At 34.0% G+C, this 19065-nt stretch overlaps 7 protein-coding genes across 7 annotated transcripts; 4 read left to right on the forward strand and 3 right to left on the reverse strand.

The window, feature by feature from the left end:
- Window positions 1-465: 465 nt before the first annotated feature.
- MONOS_10938 (uncharacterized protein) lies at window positions 466-1133 on the reverse strand (the record flags this gene model as incomplete). The annotated part of the gene is made up of 3 exons (XM_067863424.1): window positions 466-545; window positions 787-847; window positions 900-1133. 3 exons carry the CDS (start codon window positions 1131-1133, stop codon window positions 466-468), a joined length of 375 nt encoding a protein of 124 aa, XP_067736553.1.
- A 2095-nt stretch (window positions 1134-3228) lies between these two features.
- MONOS_10937 (uncharacterized protein) lies at window positions 3229-4111 on the forward strand (the record flags this gene model as incomplete). Its single annotated transcript, XM_067863423.1, has 4 exons — window positions 3229-3450; window positions 3505-3700; window positions 3756-3856; window positions 3920-4111. The coding sequence occupies 4 exons, from the start codon at window positions 3229-3231 to the stop codon at window positions 4109-4111; spliced, it is 711 nt and encodes a 236-aa protein (XP_067736554.1).
- A 203-nt stretch (window positions 4112-4314) lies between these two features.
- Window positions 4315-5155, forward strand: MONOS_10936 (uncharacterized protein; the record flags this gene model as incomplete). Its single annotated transcript, XM_067863422.1, has 3 exons — window positions 4315-4407; window positions 4574-4655; window positions 4794-5155. 3 exons carry the CDS (start codon window positions 4315-4317, stop codon window positions 5153-5155), a joined length of 537 nt encoding a protein of 178 aa, XP_067736555.1.
- Window positions 5156-5796: 641 nt separating this feature from the next.
- MONOS_10935 (putative Uncharacterized transposase-like protein) lies at window positions 5797-6872 on the reverse strand (the record flags this gene model as incomplete). The annotated part of the gene is made up of 2 exons (XM_067863421.1): window positions 5797-6572; window positions 6857-6872. 2 exons carry the CDS (start codon window positions 6870-6872, stop codon window positions 5797-5799), a joined length of 792 nt encoding a protein of 263 aa, XP_067736556.1.
- Window positions 6873-7482: 610 nt separating this feature from the next.
- On the forward strand, window positions 7483-7716 carry MONOS_10934 (uncharacterized protein; the record flags this gene model as incomplete). Its single annotated transcript, XM_067863420.1, has 1 exon — window positions 7483-7716. One exon carries the CDS (start codon window positions 7483-7485, stop codon window positions 7714-7716), a length of 234 nt encoding a protein of 77 aa, XP_067736557.1.
- Window positions 7717-8256: 540 nt separating this feature from the next.
- Window positions 8257-8457, reverse strand: MONOS_10933 (uncharacterized protein; the record flags this gene model as incomplete). The annotated part of the gene is made up of 1 exon (XM_067863419.1): window positions 8257-8457. The coding sequence occupies one exon, from the start codon at window positions 8455-8457 to the stop codon at window positions 8257-8259; it is 201 nt and encodes a 66-aa protein (XP_067736558.1).
- Window positions 8458-18189: 9732 nt separating this feature from the next.
- Window positions 18190-18462, forward strand: MONOS_10932 (uncharacterized protein; the record flags this gene model as incomplete). Its single annotated transcript, XM_067863418.1, has 1 exon — window positions 18190-18462. The coding sequence occupies one exon, from the start codon at window positions 18190-18192 to the stop codon at window positions 18460-18462; it is 273 nt and encodes a 90-aa protein (XP_067736559.1).
- Window positions 18463-19065: the final 603 nt, after the last annotated feature.

Genomic DNA, 19065 nt, shown 5'->3' on the forward strand with positions numbered 1-19065 from the left:
AACAACAGTTGCAGGAAGTAATGCTGTCTGAAGAGCTTGTGGAAGAACGTTGGAAATGGCCTCACGTCGAAGAGAAATGGAAGAATCTGGAGGCACAGAGTAAAGAGAGTTGATGCATTTTTTGAGGACAGCAAACACACCACGATCAAGAGGTTGTGTGATGTGTGAACTGTGTGGAATAAAAGTGACGACGTCAATGTTGTTATCAGCAAATTTCTGCCATATGTCAGGCTGAGCCCGAGAAGAGTGAGAATTTAAAAGAAGAAGACATCTCCCATTAATTTTCATTAATATTTTCCTTCTTTCAATGATTCCAGTTAATAAAACCTCTTCTGCGTATCTTTGAAATATGCTTTCCGTCATCCATCCATCGTTGTTATCCCAAACATCAATGAATGCGCTCAGAAAAACTCGCGTTTCATATGGTTATTTGTGGCATGGCCACAACACAACGCTTTCGAGAGATTATCCATCTGAAGCAGCTGTTACAACCAAAGTGGCATTTGGCATGTTTGCAGGTGTTGTATGAAATCCAGCTGGGACTCCTGAATGGTGAATCACCAGAGTTTTGAAGGAATCAGATAAGCGGAGTGAAAAATAATCAGTGTTAAAGATCAAAGAAGGAGAATAATGATGTTAATTATGAAGATTTTGCAGAAGCTCCTAAAAGGGAAAAAGAGCTTGTTAGTTGGAGAACGAAAGACGTTGGTTATCCACATTTCTGAGCATGGACACTTTGAGCTCTGAATTTCTTTTTCGTAAAATAAGGATGTGCTTTGGACACACTGGCGTTTTCATCAACATCAGTTTCTGATCGTCTTTTTTTGTCGGAAAGAACGGATTCCATCTGAAACATATTTATAATTATAAACGAAAGATAAATAAATGTGAAATCAAACTAATTCTCTTGTTCTCTTTGCATTTAAACTTGTTCCGGATAAACTTTCGATTTTAATAACTCCAACAATTATATTTTTGTCCTCTTCATTGAATAGTTCTGGCCTGCCAGGTTTTGCAACAGCTCTGCCGCTTTCAATTGCTGAAACTGCTCTAATTATTGCTGAACGAGAGAACTCTTTGGTATTTATTGCATCAACGATTCTGACATGTCCATCAACAACAATACGTGCCATGCGTTCTAATCGATTTTCAATTCTTCGATATTCAAATGACATCATTTTTTCTCGAAGAATTAACTGTCCACGTTCTTTTTTATTTTTAACAACACTCATAACAAAAAAATTCTGGTAATGATCATTTTTTATTTTTAAAAAAAAATTTTTTTTGTAATGAAAAAAAATTAAAAAAAATATTTTCGATTAAATTCTAACTTAGTCAGCCCCGTTGCTATTACCTAATCTCCTCAGGGGAGGCACTTATCAGAGATGGAGGAGCTAACCCCCCCATCTCCCCTCCCCATCAGAGATTAGGTATAGTAATTTAATCAAGAATTTCAGTCATTGATTTTTCCTTACATACTGAAAACAATATAAAAAATATAAAAAGTGGGAAAAATCAACTTATTATTAAAAAAAAAGTCCGGGTTTTTAAAAAAGTTCGGGTTAATAAATCACACTATACAAGTTCACAGTTTTATTTATTATTCTTCTGTTTAACGGAAAAAACGAAATATTTATTATTTATTCCGGTTAGAAATTTCTTTTGGAGGATCCATTTTTTATGGTTTAATCCATGAATTAATTGCAAAAAAAATTCATGATGAGATTTCATATAAGCATTTGAAAAATAATGACAAATATTACAAAACTTAAAAAATTGTAGAATGATATGTTATTCACATCATAACTTTCATCAGACTTTTTTCAAATTTCAATTGAATATTTAAATTGAGGTATTTTTGAATTAATCAAAAAAAATAGCCCTTATTCACAAAGTTGTTCAACTTTTAAAAGTGTTTTGATATTAACAAAATTTATTTTCCAAATAAAAATTTCCAAAATGGGTAATTCTTTTTGAAAAGTTACATATGTTTAATTTTCAAATAAGTTATATATTTCTAATTCTGCTCAAATTTCTGTTTCCACTCACATATCTCTCATGAATGTGTTATATAGCATTATCAAGAAATAGATTCCACTTAAGTTAAGTTTGTAATTTGTTAACAAAATATTTAATAAAATATGTTATTTTTAATTTATATGAAAATTAAACATTTGTGACTTTTCTTAAAGAATCACGCAAATATCAATTTGTTAACAGTCGATTTTGAGAAACAAAACCCAAAAAAATTATTTTATAAAGAATAAAAAATATTTTCGTTATCGAAGAGTGTTGATGAAAGATCACTTGTAAAATAATTATGCCTTTTTGTTAAGTGAATTGTAATTTTTATAGGTTCACTAGAAGGAACATTATGCCTTTATTCATTTTACAGATTCGAAAAAATATTGTATGTGATAATATAGAAATACAATCAATGTTCCACCATTTCTTAATCATATTTTATAAAATTGAGTATTTTTTCAAAAATATTTAAAGTTTAAAATATGTTTTTGGCTGTGTGTTGGAAAGTGATGATAATACAGGTGATTTTTTTTTTGCAATCATCAGAAAAGATCAAAAATAGAATTGATAAATAAAACACTACAGATATCGCATAAAATACCGGACAAAATCGATATCTCAATAACTGCAAGAGGAATAATTCTATTAATTTTCCTCAAAATATATCACATCTATTCAAACTCATTTGATATACAAAACTTTCAAAACTGCTTCATTTATGCTCAGAAATATCAATTTTTGAAATTTCTGAGAAATAGTATTTTGAGTTTCTCCTAGATTTCGATATATATTTTTTCTGAGCCCAAACGAAGCTATCATGAAAGTCTTGTATCTCAAATGAGTTTGTATAGATGAGATATATTTTGAGGAAAAATAATAGAGTTATTCCTCTTGCAGTTATTGAGATATCGATCTTGTCCGGTATTTAATGCTATATCTGTTCCATCTTTGTTAGAAATATTTATTCATTGTTGTAATTCACTTTAAATGTTTCATTACTTTCATTTTCCTGTTCCAAAATGCAATTAAATCAGACTTTGTTAAATAAATTATAATATGATTAAGTTGTTTTGGATATAAAAATGAAATATTGAAGGAAATAGAGAAGGAGATTAACACAGAATTTGTCATAATTCTACAATAGTTCATTCAGAATGGCGATTAATGAAGCGATCGAGTGGACTTACGAAAAAGCTGAACTTAATGAACAATATAATTCAGATACACGAGAGGAAGATTCCAGAGCTGAGCGAGAAGTTCAACGCAGGTGTGCAATGGCTGAAGAGGTCGCTGATAGAGATGAAGGAGAAGATGCGCCGTATTCAGCATAGCACGGAGATCAGCAGAGAAATCGACAGATTGCAAGCAAAGTCGGAGGTTCCACTTGCCATGTCTTCTTCACTGGCTTCTGCTGAAAGAGGAATGGTTCTGTCATTGATTTCGTTGATTATGCCGCTGTGGTTTTATTTGAAGCTTTAGAAGAAGTTAACAGAGATCATTAGTGATGGAAGTGCTGTGATACTTGGACCATCCCTGAATGGGAAGAGAGTTGTTGTGAAAGTGGGGAGAAGCATGAGTGTTGTTGAAAAAGCAAATAGATCTTGCGTTAAAGAAGCGGAACTTGAAGAAAACGAAGGATTTGAATGGAGAGAATATACAGCGATCTGTTGGGGAGGTGAATTAGCTGGAAGAGCATGTGTTGAGTTGGGATTTTTACTGATGTTTTGAAGGCTGTGAAGAGGAGAATGCAGCAGGTTCAGAGCCTTTGCCAGCTGGATGCAAAGTGATGGAGCTGCCAATGTGCTCAGTGTCTGCGTTGCTAGATCAGATGGTGTGTGAAACTGCGCATATGCTCTAGATGCCTCTCACGCAACAGTTGTTTGTTTAAATGCAGCTAAAGATAGAGCTGAAGTTTTCGCTGGTGTGTACGCTATCGATAATCCGGTGGATAGACAAAGACAAGATTGCAGCTGATCTGAAAAAGGGAAAAGTCTTGGGTGGGAAAGGGTCGGGGAGCCGAGACATGGGTTTAGCCATTTTGTGCATACTTGGCTCTGAAGGAGCACGCGGAGCAAAAGAAGAGTAAGGCTGTGCGGTGGGTGATAATCTCCAATGTTGAGCTGTTTCTGAATGACATTGCAGAGATGTTGCTGTTTGGGAAACTTGTGCTTGAGGAGTTCAATGAAGATAATCTGTCATTCTTCTTGTTCTCCGACACGGTGCTTGAAAGGGCAGCGGAAAAAAAGATCAAGACAGATTTTGGGGGAGTTTTAGAAGATGCATTCAAAGATGGGAGTGACAAACGCGTTTGTGTTTCTGGGGATTCTGCTGAATAACAACTGGGCAGAAAGAAAGATGATGAAAGGATTCGATGAAAACGTTGTATGACTATATATGTTCTGGTGATGCAGTGGCTTTTTCATCAACGATATCGGGTCCAGCACAAATTCAGAGCTGGGGTTTCTTTTTTCTCTCTGTGTGTGTGCTATCCACAAACGCAACAGGCGCTGTCGCAACAATTTTTCTGAAATGCATCCCATCTGTCGAGGTGCTTTCTGCCATCGTTTGCGTTTGTGCTGGAGGTGTTCCTGAGCAACGATTTCTTCACACAGTGCGTGCAGCTTCTGGATGTGTGCGATGCGGTCGAACGGCAGGCTACATTGACGGAGTCTGAGAACAGCGCAGTTGTGAAGACGGTGAGCCAGCACATTGCGCTGTTGAAGCCTGAACTGGACGACTGTGCGGGTGCTATTGGCGGGTGTCGGAAGGGGTTTCGGCTGGGCTGAAGTGGAGGGTTGAGGCAGTACAGCAAGCGGAGGGAAAGAAAAAAGGGCGGCGGGTACTGTTCCGGATGGTGAGGCTGCTGGTGGAGCTGGTGGAGCTGCAGCTGTGGAGGAATGAGGTGGAAGGAGTGATCTGCTTTGGGCTGCCGCTAGGGTACGGGCAGCGTGTGGTGCAGTTCCACGAGGTGATGGTGTGGAAGAGGGAGTGCGAAGGATGTGATGCCTTGCCTTCGTCTTCTTCTTCTTTAGCAAAGTTAGTGAAGGTTCCGAGCGAGAAAGAAATGGAGATCAACTATATGCTGCTATTCTTTGAGTGTGATTTGGGTGTGATTGACTTTTATTTTTGATGACATTTTCATTGAAGTTTTCATATCCATCTTATTATCTTTTTTTTCACTTATTATTATTTTATCTCCTGTCAAAGTCACACGGATCATCTATTTTAGTATTTTTGAAAGAAACAAATACATTATTGACATATAAATTTGTTAAAAAAGGTTATGTATTTTTAAAAGAAATAAATGAAAAGAAGAAATACAGGAAGAAGAAGGAGGTGGAAAAGGATAAATAATAATAATTATAAAAATTTAGAGAAGCAGAAGAAAATATTGGAAATGAAGAATAATTAGAGGAAGAAGAAGGAGAAGAAGGAGAAGAAAAAGAAGAAGATGAACAAAGGAAGAAGATAAAAAAGAAGAAGAGATATATGAGTATTATTGCCCAAAGGCAGAGTAAGGCTGGGTTGTTTGAGAGGATGAATGAGATGGGGATGAAGAAAGCAGTGAAGAAGAACAGGCAAGACCGCATTATATGGGAATGGCCTATTTTCTGTGAAAATTATATATGAGGAATGTTAATAATATATATAATGTTTTCATGCATCAGAGATGTGCGGAAGTTGACAAAAAAGTCAAAAACAAAAAATGAAAAATTGAGGAAAAAATGGGTGAACGAATTTTAAAAAATAAGAAGTTCAAAAAAAAAATAATTAATCAACTGCCATGGGGTCAAATTCTGATGCACTTGCACCGTCCCCAGCTCCAAGTGAATCTGATTTTTCAAATTCTGTCATTTGAAGAATGTCATTTTCATCTAATATATCAGATTCTAGCTCTGATTCTGTCGAGTCACTTACTTCACTTTCAGATTCTTCCGATTCGTTTTCTTTTTCCGTTAAATCGAAGACGATTTCTTTTATTAATTCCCTAAATTGAATTTGCAAATTTCTTCTGACCAGCCACATAGATAAATAGTCCCCAAGAAACTTTTCTCTGCATCTAGTTCTTGGAAAAAATTTCCGTAAATTCATCCACAGACCTTCGACAGTGTTTGTACATGCATGTGTGATTTTGTTTTTGAATTCTCGCTTGTGACAGACAGTATCATGAGCGTAACCATAATCTTTCAATCTGGCATAAGCCTTCCATTCATCGCTCATAATCCGAGTTCCAGGAAGAATTTTGTCTCGTATTATTGGAACCAATGTCCCAGCCTTCCTATTTGGCACAATCATCACAAAGTTCTTTCCAGCACCTCCCTCTGGTTTCCTTTCCACAGCTCCAAATATCCAAATTTGTCTCTTCTTTTTCCCTCGCCCATACTTTCTGCGCCTCCAAACCGCTTCGTCGATCTCCACAATTCTTCCCGGACCTCCTATGACAGCTTGATTTTTGTTCCAAATAGATGTGCATCTGACTCGGATAACACTCGTCCAATAATGTATTGTGTTTTCACTAATTCCAAGCAGTTCACAAATGTGTGCGGCTGATATACCAATGAAATAATATAAAACAATCATCAAAAACTTTCTCAGCGGTATTTTTGAATTTTCCAAAGATGTGTTTTTAAAAACTGACTGTTTTTGCCACATTTTCCGCATCTCCAATATTTGTAATATTTGCCTCCGGATGTGAATATCATTTTGCATTTATCATGTCTGCATACTGGAACTTCTTTTTCCAGCGCATTTTCAAAATACCATTTCCATGCACCCATTTCATCAGAAAATATATCATTGAGCTCATAACTAGGTGTTTTTGTGAACATACTGTAAGATAAAGACATTTGATAATTGTTTAATCAAACCAATAAATACTTAAAAATGACCTTTTTTCAAAAATACAAAATTATATTTTCTGACCACTTTCCGCACGTTTTTTGGAGATTATAATTGCATTATAATTAATTATAAATCAAATAAAACAGAAATAAACTTGTTCCAGACGTTCCCATATCTTCAGGTCTTGCCGAAGAACATGAAACAGAAAAATAAAAGAAAGAAAAAAGAAAAAAGAAGAAGAAAAGAAGGTATTGAAGATAATCTTGCTTGTTTTGATGTTGAAGATTGCGATTAATCAGACGAGGAAGAAGAAAGAAAGAAGAGGATGCTAATTTCGGAGAAATAGAATCCATCAGAGAAACACTATTACCCTTTCAGTTTCTGCTTTTCCCTTTCCTCTTTCACACTCCAATCATCAACCATTAATCCAATTTTCTCCTTCTCCTTCCTCTTCTCTGAATATTCTTCTTCTTTTTTCCTTCTTCATATTAAAATTGCTCTTCTGCTATTTCTCTGCTCCTTTTTCTTTCTCATCTCCTTTTGATCCAGTTTCTTTTTCATTTCTAAACTCTCTCAAAAAATTATCATTGCTCATCAAACAGCAAACATTTGAGTATGGATGAGTCAAACGAAGATAATCATCCGAATGGAGACATGAAACAGACTGTTTTTGAAGATGACGATGAGAAAAAAGATGATGATGCTGTTGGAGGAGAAAGTGACGATATCCATAATGGTGATGAAAATGCTGAGGAAAATAAAAGCGAAAAAGATGAAGAAGAAGAGGAAGATGCAGCGCATGTGAAGAGTGTGGAGGCGGAGAAGGCATTTGCACACATGAGCAATTAGAGCCTTCATAAATGTTCCAAAAAGAGGATCTTCGACAACATCGGCGTGTGGTGGACACTTTCAAACTGTGTGCTGCCAGACAGAAACAACTGCGATGCAGATGGCTGGCTGGCTGATGAACAATTGCAATCACTATCACCACTACTCGAATTCGAGATCATATACTACAACGATAACAATGAAGATAGAAAAATCTGTTCGCATTCTTCTTGTTGCATCGGAACAGAAGCATTGCTGCTTGGAAGCTCAAAATGAGGCTGACTCCCAACATTCAATGAATTTGAAGCGGATGATGGTGAAGATGGTGAAGAAGGAGAAGAAGAAGGAGAAGGATGATGCTCATTCATCATATCACCTCTTTTCAAACAATTCCGAATAAAATTGTTCCAACCAAGAAGACGATGCTTTGCCGCTCCTCTCTTCCCTTCCCCGCCTTCTTCCCTCTGTTCTCCCAAAGGTGGCAGAAGAGGCAAGTTTCTTCGTCACAAAATGACCCAGGCAACTTTACAAGCTCTTCCAATGTTCCACAGAATTTTATTCCTAATCTTCTTTTAGCTGCTTTTGATGAATGCGTATCTTTGGCTTCTGAGGATAGGGGAATGCTTTGTTGTGTGTGTCTTTCCCCAAACACCTGTTATCTCTTTCTTCTTTTGTTTCCTCTTCCTCTTTCTCTTTCTCTTTTTCTTTTTCCTCGTTATCATTATCATCGTCTTCTTCGCCTTTGTAGTCGTCAATTTTCATTTCATCTGAAATTTTCACCCAATTTTTGGTTGATGTGAGAGAATTGCATAAGAACGCACTGAAAAAATGGAACGTGAAGAGAAAACTTGCTCTTTCAATTTCTGTGATTGTTAAGACGTCTCCTGCTGCTCGTCTTTTCTGCGCATCCTGAAGCATTCAAAGAAGGCCATCATGGATATGACATTAAAGGAGAGATCAGCAAAATGCAGATGAAGTTGCAGAAGCAGAAGCAGAAGCAGAAAATGAAGAAAAACAAGAGAGAGAGTTCGCTCAGTCGGAGACATTCACAAGAAATTCACTCACATCGAAGGAGAATACACGTTGCGATGGAGAAATCTCTCGAAGGTCATCTTTGTTGTAATTCATCTCTACACAAAATTAACTTCGATGTAATTTTCTTTTCATCTGTGTCTCCTTTATTCACTGAAAATGAAGGGAAAGGCATCCTCCGTTTCTTGTTGCTTGTCGGTTTCCCTTCTTTTCCTTACTCATCATAAAAACTCTTCCATTTCCAAAAAATTTCGGCTGATATTCTGTGTTTAAATAAATATTCATTTTATGCATTCAAATTCAGATGGAATACAAGGTCAGACGCTGAATTGGATGAGAATCTGAATGAATTTGAGTGAACATTATTTTTGTCGATCACAGAAGAAGATGTTGAAATGCTGTCTGTATTGAAGATGTCTTTATATTCTTCATCATCATAATCGTGAATGGCAAATTGAATGAAGGTTAATTCAATGATTGATCTGCAGTGTTAGAGAAAAGGAAATGAAACAATTTTCAGTTCAATTTAACATCTCTGCAGAATTGAAATAAATAAATGCATCCGAATGATGAAAGTCTTTTCCCAATGCCAAGCAAGAGGAATCAGCAAAAAAGTCAAAGATAACGAATAAAACGAAGGAGACGAAGAAGACGAAGAAGGAAAATAAAAATGGAAGCAGGGAAATCCAAAAAGAATTAGATGATTTTTCTGAAGAAGAACATGAGAAGGCTTTATATGACGTTGTAGATTGAATACAATATTATGTTTAGCAGGTATTCTTTACAAGGAGGTAATTATCCTAATTGCAATATTAATGACAAACGTATTCAAGCCAATCAATATAGTAATATTCCCTCAAAGTCAATTGATAGTATTTTTGTGAGATCCCTTCCTCTCTTTTCACAAACAGAAAATAATGCTGTTCTGTCAGCGCTGAAAGTTCAAATGAATAAAATGTCAAATGATGATATCAGCAAAGAAGATGAATACGAAGGCGAAGGCGAGGAAGAAATTGAAAAAGATGAAGAAGATGAGTAGACGAGGATGACGAGGAAGGTGAAGGAGAAGAATATGGAGAAAAAGAAGAAGAAGAAGAAGATCATGATGACGATGAGGATGGTGATGACGACAGCAACGAAAACGAATTTAGGAAGGAATAGAAGATAAATGATATAAATTAGTTTTTTCGTATTTTTCTTTAGGTGAAACTTATCAAGAAGGAGAAGAAGAAGAAATATTTTGGAAATGGAGGAAAATAAGGAGAAAGCCTGCCATTCGCTTTGAAAGTGGGTATTTTTGGAAAGAGTGAAAGAAATATTGCAAATCAGCAAGAAAAGATGGCACCATAGAATGCGAAGAGAGGTTCATCAAGAGAAACAATAATATGGTTCAGTCAAAGAGAGATACATCAAAACTTCTGAGTGAATTGAAATCATTAGAAAATGAACTCCAGTGCGCTTTGTACGTAAATGGCTTATTGAAGCTGCATTATTGAACAGACAAAAGCACAGCTTGAACATCTGCTAATGGAAATAATATCATTATGGCCATGAAAAGAAAGCAATTGCTTTTATTGTTGCGATTCGGTTGCAAATTTTAACAAACTCTTTGCATAAAAATCATTAGGAAGACATTATTAAGATTGAATAATGTGCAGAGTGAAATTTGTTAGAAAAGAATGGATACCATGTACACTGAGACAGAAAATGAAGAAGAATATGTTGTTTCAAAATATGTTGCAAACACAATGTTCATTTCATTTTGGCTTCCAATTGATTTTGTGTTAACAAGATCATCGATTGGTTTTTTAAATCTTTTTATCAAAATTCCTTGTATCCTTGAAAATTTTGTGATTAGCTGTTATTCAATAATTGATTGAATTGTGAGAAAATCTTTCTTTTATACTGCTTGTCGCCGGGTTCTTCGAAACAAGTTTCTGCGAAGAATACTGTCCACTTGAAATCCCTCCTTCAAATGTATTCGCACATGAATAATAGAGGCAATTATTCATTGAACTTTGAAAAGATGAATGTTCACATCGATAATCACTGTACTCGAATTTTTAACATACACGTTTCTGAAGGCACTATTTATTGTCTGTTCACTTTTGTTTTTTCAAGGCAATAGAAAATAGTTTGTTGTTGAAACAGAAAAAACAGCCTCGACCAAATTCCCAAATATAATAGTATAAAAATCATCAGATGAAAATGAGAGATTGGAAGAGGAAACATTATATATGGAAATAAAGCTCAAATTAACCATATCGGTTAACTAACCTTGGAAATAAAAGGGAATTACAGAATTTTTTGTGAGAAATGAATTTATACATCTTTAGCGTTGATAAATATGTTAAAAGCATAAAAGGCGAAGACAAATGAAAAATTGCAACATATATAAGTCCAGCCAAAGAGTTGAATTTCACAAATTATGTTTATATTGTTGTTGATGCAATATTTATGAAATTCTTTTGTTTCGCAAAAGGTATTGTGCATTTCAAAAATTTTGAAGTTACTCATTCACCGAAAATGTGCTTCATTTGAATTGCCCTGAACTGAATAAATATTGTTTTATGAAAAGATGAAATTGAAAAAATTCCTTTGTTTTCCAATGTGGCAGTTTCAGGGACATATTGTGCTTCGAGTATCTTTGCAATTGGAAAGACTTATGAAAAACAACGAAATCAATTTCATCAGAAAAACCATTTTCAAATAGAAAAAATATCGAAGAAAATATTTATGTGAACACCCATTGTTTGCTTCACTTCATTTCCTGAGAACTTCTCACGGTAATGGCATCAAAAGACTGCAAGATTCGGTTTTCGGACCTATCATCATCCAGAAAAAGTGAAAAGTGTAAAGATGTTTGGAATTTCATCGAGAAAAAATCTGCAAATGACACTGTGCAAATGTTAGAATACATGTTTTTGCACACAAACACTGGTAAAAAGTATTTTTCGAAAATTCAACAAATATTCGAAGGTTTGAATAACAGCAATAGGTTTTTCTGTTTTGAAATATGAACATGTTTTGTTTTTTTATCAAGAAAAAAATATATATGTTATTATGAAAATAGCAAGTGTTTACAACAACGAAACAAATGTTCACAGCAAAGTCGCTTTGCTAAAAGCTGTATGTCTTGAATACAGCTTCCAGCAATTGAAGGAATTCGGTTTTGATTTGACAATTGGAAAATACCACCATGCAAAGCAGCACAGCTCAGATTGTAATTTCATAATTGAAAAAGCGTCCAAGCCTCCAATGCCGCCTTCTAAATCCAGTATTACATTTTTTTGATATATTATTTCTTTCTTTTGTATTATCTCTATATTATTTCTTTCCATTTTTTAGGATTAAGCGAAAATGATGAACTGAAATTCCAAAAATTTTTTATTAGAGAATTCAACGGAATCATCAGAAAGTGTGAGAGGAGTTAATAAATCAAAAAAGAGTTTGTTTTATCTTTTTCATATATGCATTAAATATTTTTCCTTCAAAAAAAATGTGCTTTAAAATTTGATGTTGATTTTTCTACAACCAGCGATCCCAATTGCATGGAACCTGATATTGATCCTTAGCGAAGCTACTTCACCACCAACGAGGTTAATTGTGAAATGACAGCTTTTTATCAACCATCTTCAACAACAACAAGTGATGAAATAGGCATGGACGAAGATGTGGATCTGCTCATTAACGAAGAACAAATAAATAGCAATTTGCCTGAATGCAGTTCTTCGGGATTAATATCTTCAACTGTTTCTATGTTTCCGACAGCTATCCATGAGCCAACAATATTAGATGAACAAATGTTTCAAAATATCATGGAGGAGATAAATGATTCAGTTGATTCAAATTATGATCCAAATGAAACTGTCACATCTCAAATTGTTATTGATAAAAATATTGAAATAATTTCTATGAAGGGAAAAGAAGATGTATTAAATGAAAAATGTGTTTTTTCTCCTCTGAAAAATTTTGGGAACACTTGTTGCTTAGCATTACTAATTCAAATATTTTCGAACAATTTACAATACAAGTTCAAAAATGAATATTCGAAGAGGAAAAATTGGATCTTTGGTTTGCCAGTCACATTCTATCGTTTCAAATGATCTACAGACTTCAAAAGAGACTACAAACGGCAGTCACGTGAATAGAATAAAAGCTTTGTTTCCAACTTATTCAAAAAACATAATTTGGTGCATGGAGAGCAGCAAGAATTTTACAAAGTGTTTCTGTCTGGTTTTCAAAATTTATCTCCAGTTACTCCAGAGTTAACGAACATGATGAATGAGAAAATTCAGTTTCCGAGAAAATGCTCAATGTGTGAAACTGAAAGTGGTGGAGCATTTGAGATAACTCCATTAATTAGACTTCATAATTGTGATATAATTAACAGTCTAAATAATCACATGTTTAATCAATCAGACGAAATGAACACCTGCGAAGCGTTTTGTGAAAAATGCAATAGGAACACATTTCAGTCAACATGTTTTGACATCAAATCATTTCCAGATATTATTTCTTTTTCCATTAAACCTTCAGAACAATGGCAAAGAACAAAATGCAATATACACGAGCACATTTCTTTCTCGTCGATTTCTGGAAAACAAAAAGTCAAAAGCAAATATGACACCGAATCGAAAAACTACACGTTATTAGCGATATTGTTTTCCACCAGTAACACAGATGTGGGACATTTCTATAGCATTTGCAGAAATAATCACAATTTCGAACAGGATGAAAATCAACCAAAAGGAAAGTTGTTCTTATACAATGATAATATTATATCTATGATAGAAAGCGATCATTCAACAAAAGTCAAAAACAATTTGTATAATGGTGATATTCCTATAATGTTGATTTACAAGAATGTCAATTTATTTTCGGAAAGTTCTTTAATTTCTCCTCTCTCTCCTTATTAGTTGATATCTCCTGCATATGTCCCTGGACAGAATAACAACAATCCACATTCAGTCATTCACTATACAGAATCTCAATCCGGAAACTATTCCTCATCACATCAACAACATATTTGTTTTGAATCCTGCGATACTCCAACAATGAATCAAATTCATTCATTGTCTCCTTTTCCACTTCATTTAGCGAAAGCTGCAACCATATCTCCTCAAGTCACTTGTCAAAGCAAATCTTATCCAACAGCATTCAATTCACATGCAGATGTCTCTTCAAAGCCGATTGCAGCCCTGACAAATTCACTTCATTTTAATCAAAAAAATTGCAAGAAATCAAATTTGGTGGGACATGTTAATAAAACTGTTGAAAGTCAAGCACTTCACATTCAACGAAAAAAACTTTCAAAATCACTTCCTAATCCTTCTGAAGCTTCATTTCCATCAACTCAAACAATCAACTCATCTGCATCCAATTCCATTTCAAATTCAACTTCTTATTCCGAATCGAATGCAATCTCTTCTTTACTTAATAATAAAACATATAACGAAATTATTTTCAACTCAGATCTGAATAATGCGAAGATGCAATCCACATTGGATGAATCAATAAATGACAATCATTCTTTAACAAACAATTCTCTTGACCAATCATTTGCACAACGTTCAAGCATACACCTTCAATCAGAATCAAATACTAAATAAACCCACTCATTCACATCACGAATAAAACATTCAAATGCATCACCATTCGAAAATCTTCAACCTTTTTGTTCATGTGACAAATCTCCTAACTTGAATGGAGAAATGGGAAAAAAGCCCTTGACAAGAATTATCAACGTGACAAAAAAGAAGTCATATGAATCTCTTCTGGAACAGAACATAAAAATGTCTCTGAGCTCATTTTACAAAAGGACAAGGCATTTGAAGCGTGCGAAGAGACGCTCGGACCTGTGTGACTTATGTGAAAAATATCAAGCGTTGCAAAAAAAAGAAAAAGCTCTGAAGGCGAAAAATGAATGTTTAGCTCCAGACGAATTATCAACAATGCAGTTAATCGAAAAGCATAAACTCAATGCGCGTAATCAGCAGATGCATTTTCACATTCTGTAAGATTCATTGAAGAATAAAGAAGCGCTGATCTTATTTGATTTCAAAGAAAACTGGAGTGTACCTATCAGAAGAAATGCAATAAGCAAAGATTTTAACGAAAAAAAAGAAATATCACAGTTTTGTGTTATTGCTTATACGATTGAGGCTGATGGCAACAGAAACTTGAATGTGTTCAATTATTTTTCCAATAATCTCTCGCACGATTATAGATTTGCAATTGAGTGTTTGAGTGAAACTCTCAAAGACTCTATCTTTGATAAAATCACTTCATTCCATTTCATGTGCGACGCAAGCCCCCACTTCAGAAATTCGAATGTCATGTTTTATCTGTTTTCCAATTCATCACCATTAGTTCGAGGAAAACGATCAATTCTCTCCTTCTTTGGAGAAAAGCATGGGAAGTGTGAGTGTGACGGAGAATTTAGCTGTCTTTCTAAATGTTTGGAGGATTTCTTGGATCACGATACAGAAATTAAGAACGTTCAAGGATTGGTTGACTTCTTCAAGGAATACTCGAAGAGCGAAAGTTATACTGTGTTCAACAATAAGGGAACGAAAGAAACATTATATCGCCAATTTCTGATGTTTGTATTTTTACAGTTTTTTATTGATATTTTTGCATTTGTGTTCTAATGACTTTAGATACAACGCGTCAGTCAAAGTTTTGTGGAAGAGATTGAACATTTCGGAAATGAAAACATATTTGTTTTATGAAAAAAGAGGCGATGATATTTTCCGTTCAATTGTGTCACCTTCGAATTCGAAATGAACAAATAAAGTGAAGTTCGAAGTGAAATCATGCAGAGATGAGAGAAAAAGAAAAACATACAAAAAATCCAGCAAATGTGATACAGCAACACCGCTGGGTAGTTATACTTTCAACATGCTAAAGGAAAGAGAAAAATTTTGTGATTTGAGTTGTTTTGAGAACTGAATTGTTTTTTTTGTAACTTTTGTTCATTGTTTGTGCATTTTCTGTATTTTTAATCAGTTAGAAAATTGATTGTTTGGAACGTCTGCTGCTCAAGCCAATGTGTATTTGTTTTTGACAAATGCTCATTGGTACACATATTTTCGCTCTTGAGCGAGTAATATGGGGCTGGGTTGATTCCGTCCTGAAACTGTGCTGTGACCGGTCCAGCACAGTTTCTTGAAGGCTTTGGGTCCAGAATCAGCCTCCCAGGACAGACGCCAAATAAGATAATATTTTCCAATTTTTTCAAAATATTAACATCTTTCATTTTCAATGTATTTTTTGAAAAATTTATATTAAGTATGTTTTTTATGAAAAAAGTCGACTTTTTGAATTAATTCTGTTCGAATATAATTAAAAATATGTTGAATATATCATTTTTAATAATTGATGTGATGAAAAGAATTGAAAAAAAGTTAAAAAGAATTTTTCTATGATTTTCGAGTAAAATATTTGCACCCCGAAAAAAAATAAATTTCGAAAATAATGTCCCATAATATGTTGACTAATATTTTTTTTTTCATTTGAGACAAACAAAAAAATTCAATTGTTTTTTGGTTTTCATTTCATATGTTCGACAATTCATTCTGTATTTTGGCTTATTTTCTTGTTTTTAATATTTTCTTTCATAAGAACACAAATAATGTGATTTATAAACCTGAACATTTTCATAAACCCGGTTATTTTTTTTTTTTTTTTTTTTTTTTTTTTTTTTTTTTTTTTTTCGGTATTTGAAACAGAATGAATACAACATAAAAATACATAAAGCAAACTTTTACACGTTAATTTTACTATTTTTGATAGAACCAAAAATTTTTAGTTACAATTTTCGTATTTGATGAAGATCAAAAATTATTTTTTAAAAGGTTTTGATCATTTGTTTTGCTCATTTTTGACCAACTCTCTTTCTTTGTTTATTTTCAATTATAAGTTCAAGAAACATACATAATGAAGTTTCAGTATTCGAAATGTTCTATGTTTGTATCTTTTTTTTCGAATGTTTTTTACATTTCATCATTTTTGACAATCAATTTGAAAAAATGAAAATATTGAGCTGTCCAATAATTTTTACATGTTAAAATCGAAGTGCATGAAAAGAAAAATGAAAAGATGAAGTATTTTCAATGTTAAAAATTTGTGAAATGTTGTTGCTCAAAAAGCACACATCAATTTTTGAATATTTCAAATATGCTTATTTCATATAAAATAAAATTTCTCACAATTAATTATGAAGAACTTCAATGAATAATTATCGTTTAATATTATTTCTTAACATATAATTTTTTATGTTATAAACAAGCACAGAATTTTTCATTTTTTCAAATTGATTGTCAAAAATGATGAAATGTAAAAAACATTCGAAAAAAAAGATACAAACATAGAACATTTCGAATACTGAAACTTCATTATGTATGTTTCTTGAACTTATAATTGAAAATAAACAAAGAAAGAGAGTTGGTCAAAAATGAGCAAAACAAATGATCAAAACCTTTTAAAAAATAATTTTTGATCTTCATCAAATACGAAAATTGTAACTAAAAAATTTTTGGTTCTATCAAAAAATAGTAAAATTAACGTGTAAAAGTTTGCTTTATGTATTTTTATGTTGTATTCATTCTGTTTCAAATACCAAAAAAAAAAAAAAAAAAAAAAAAAATAACCGGGTTTATGAAAATGTTCAGGTTTATAAATCACCCTGTATTTATATTTGCTTTAAATAGAGATTTTTTCCAACAATTCACAAAAAGGGAAATATTCATCTAAACAGTTCTCATTGCGATAAAAACATATTCAAAAAGTTGTATTCAAGGTGCAATTATCAATGTTATAATTTCATAGGGAAGAATATCACATTATTTCGCATTTTAATTGACGTTTAACAAAATTCAAAAAGAAAATAATTTCTCATATATTGAATCAATCATTATAATATATCTTTCGTTGCTTTCAACTTTTCATTTGCTTTTTTATTTATCCTTTTTTTTTCATTTCAGCTCATCGGTCTAAGAAACTCTGTTCAATTCATTTCCATCCACTTAAAAGCAAAGATCTATTGTGGCTGAATGGGATTTGTGATTGGAATGTGGATGCTTTGCTTGTGCCACCGATTGAGTTGCCTGCAGGCGAGCATGGGGATCTGAAGATGCTTCTTGTAGCTGGAGCAGTGCAGCAGTTGTATCTTTGTTCAACGCATTTAACATTCTCCGTTTTTTTCAACTGGAGCAGCCATCCGATAAGCTTTTCCATTCCGGAGGAGGAGAAGAAAGAGAATTAGGCAGCAGGGGATGATAAGCCATCTTCATTTTCATCTTCTTCATTAGCACCTGCAATTGACCCTTCAGATGCCTAGGTGGTGGTGGCGTCAAACAAATCGGCTGGAGAGATGGACGACATCGTGAGGCGGCTGGGGTGTATGAAAATCACAGACAGTTGTTTCTGAGAGCGATGCAGACATTTCAGGGTTAAGTTATGGAGCATGGGGCGACGCTTCGAGCTACGCTTGTGGAGCCGCTCCAGCTGCTTGAAGCGCCTTTGAAAATAAAGTCGGGGATCCTGCGGATTTTTACGAAGAATATTCTGGAGGAGGTTAATCAATCGTATGTAGAGATTGAATTAGCATTGATGGATAAGTTTGAAGCCGCAGAAGAAATGAGAGAAGAAGAAGAAGTTGGAGGAGAAGCTGATATTGGAGCAGAGGAGTCTGGAGTTCATTATGATGCTGTAGAGGATCCGGTGCTATAAGCGGACATATTTGCATACAGTAAGATTGACAGGTCAGTTGCTGAAGAAGAACAAGTTGATCCTGATGAAATAGAGGAAGACAGTGGAGCCGAGCGAAAAGAGCAACGCATAGGTGAAGGATCCGCAAGAACAATTGGTTGAATGAAGGAGATGGAGGAGCTGATAGATGGAGGGGTTGAAAAGGAGTAGCATTGGAAGAGTAAAAACAGGGCCGAGTGGAAACTGCAAGAAGTCTCTGGCAAAGTCAGACGAGCTGGTTGCCACGACTTCTTTGTTGGACTATTCGGAAAGATGGATAATTTACTCTTCGGTTTTAAGTCTTTGCGACATACAGAATTTGTCAAATTGATTCGACAATTCGACCTGCAATAGGATTCATAACCCTTTTAAGAAACAATTTTTTTTTTTATTTTTTAAATAAATATAATTTTATTTCGACAATCTATTAAGTTCTTATTTATTTTGTGAATGACTTCAATGAATTGTTAAAATTGAAAAAACGCACAAAATATTTTTTTATTGACGGATCGACAGATCTTTTCGACTTGAGCATGTCTGGACCAGTCTGTTTGTCGAGATCATTAGAAAAATGAACGAAATAAC

Source organism: Monocercomonoides exilis, assembly GCF_001643675.1.
Source record: "Monocercomonoides exilis strain PA203 chromosome Unknown scaffold1-2713096, whole genome shotgun sequence".
In the NCBI taxonomy this organism is placed as follows: Eukaryota; Preaxostyla; order Oxymonadida; family Polymastigidae; genus Monocercomonoides; species Monocercomonoides exilis.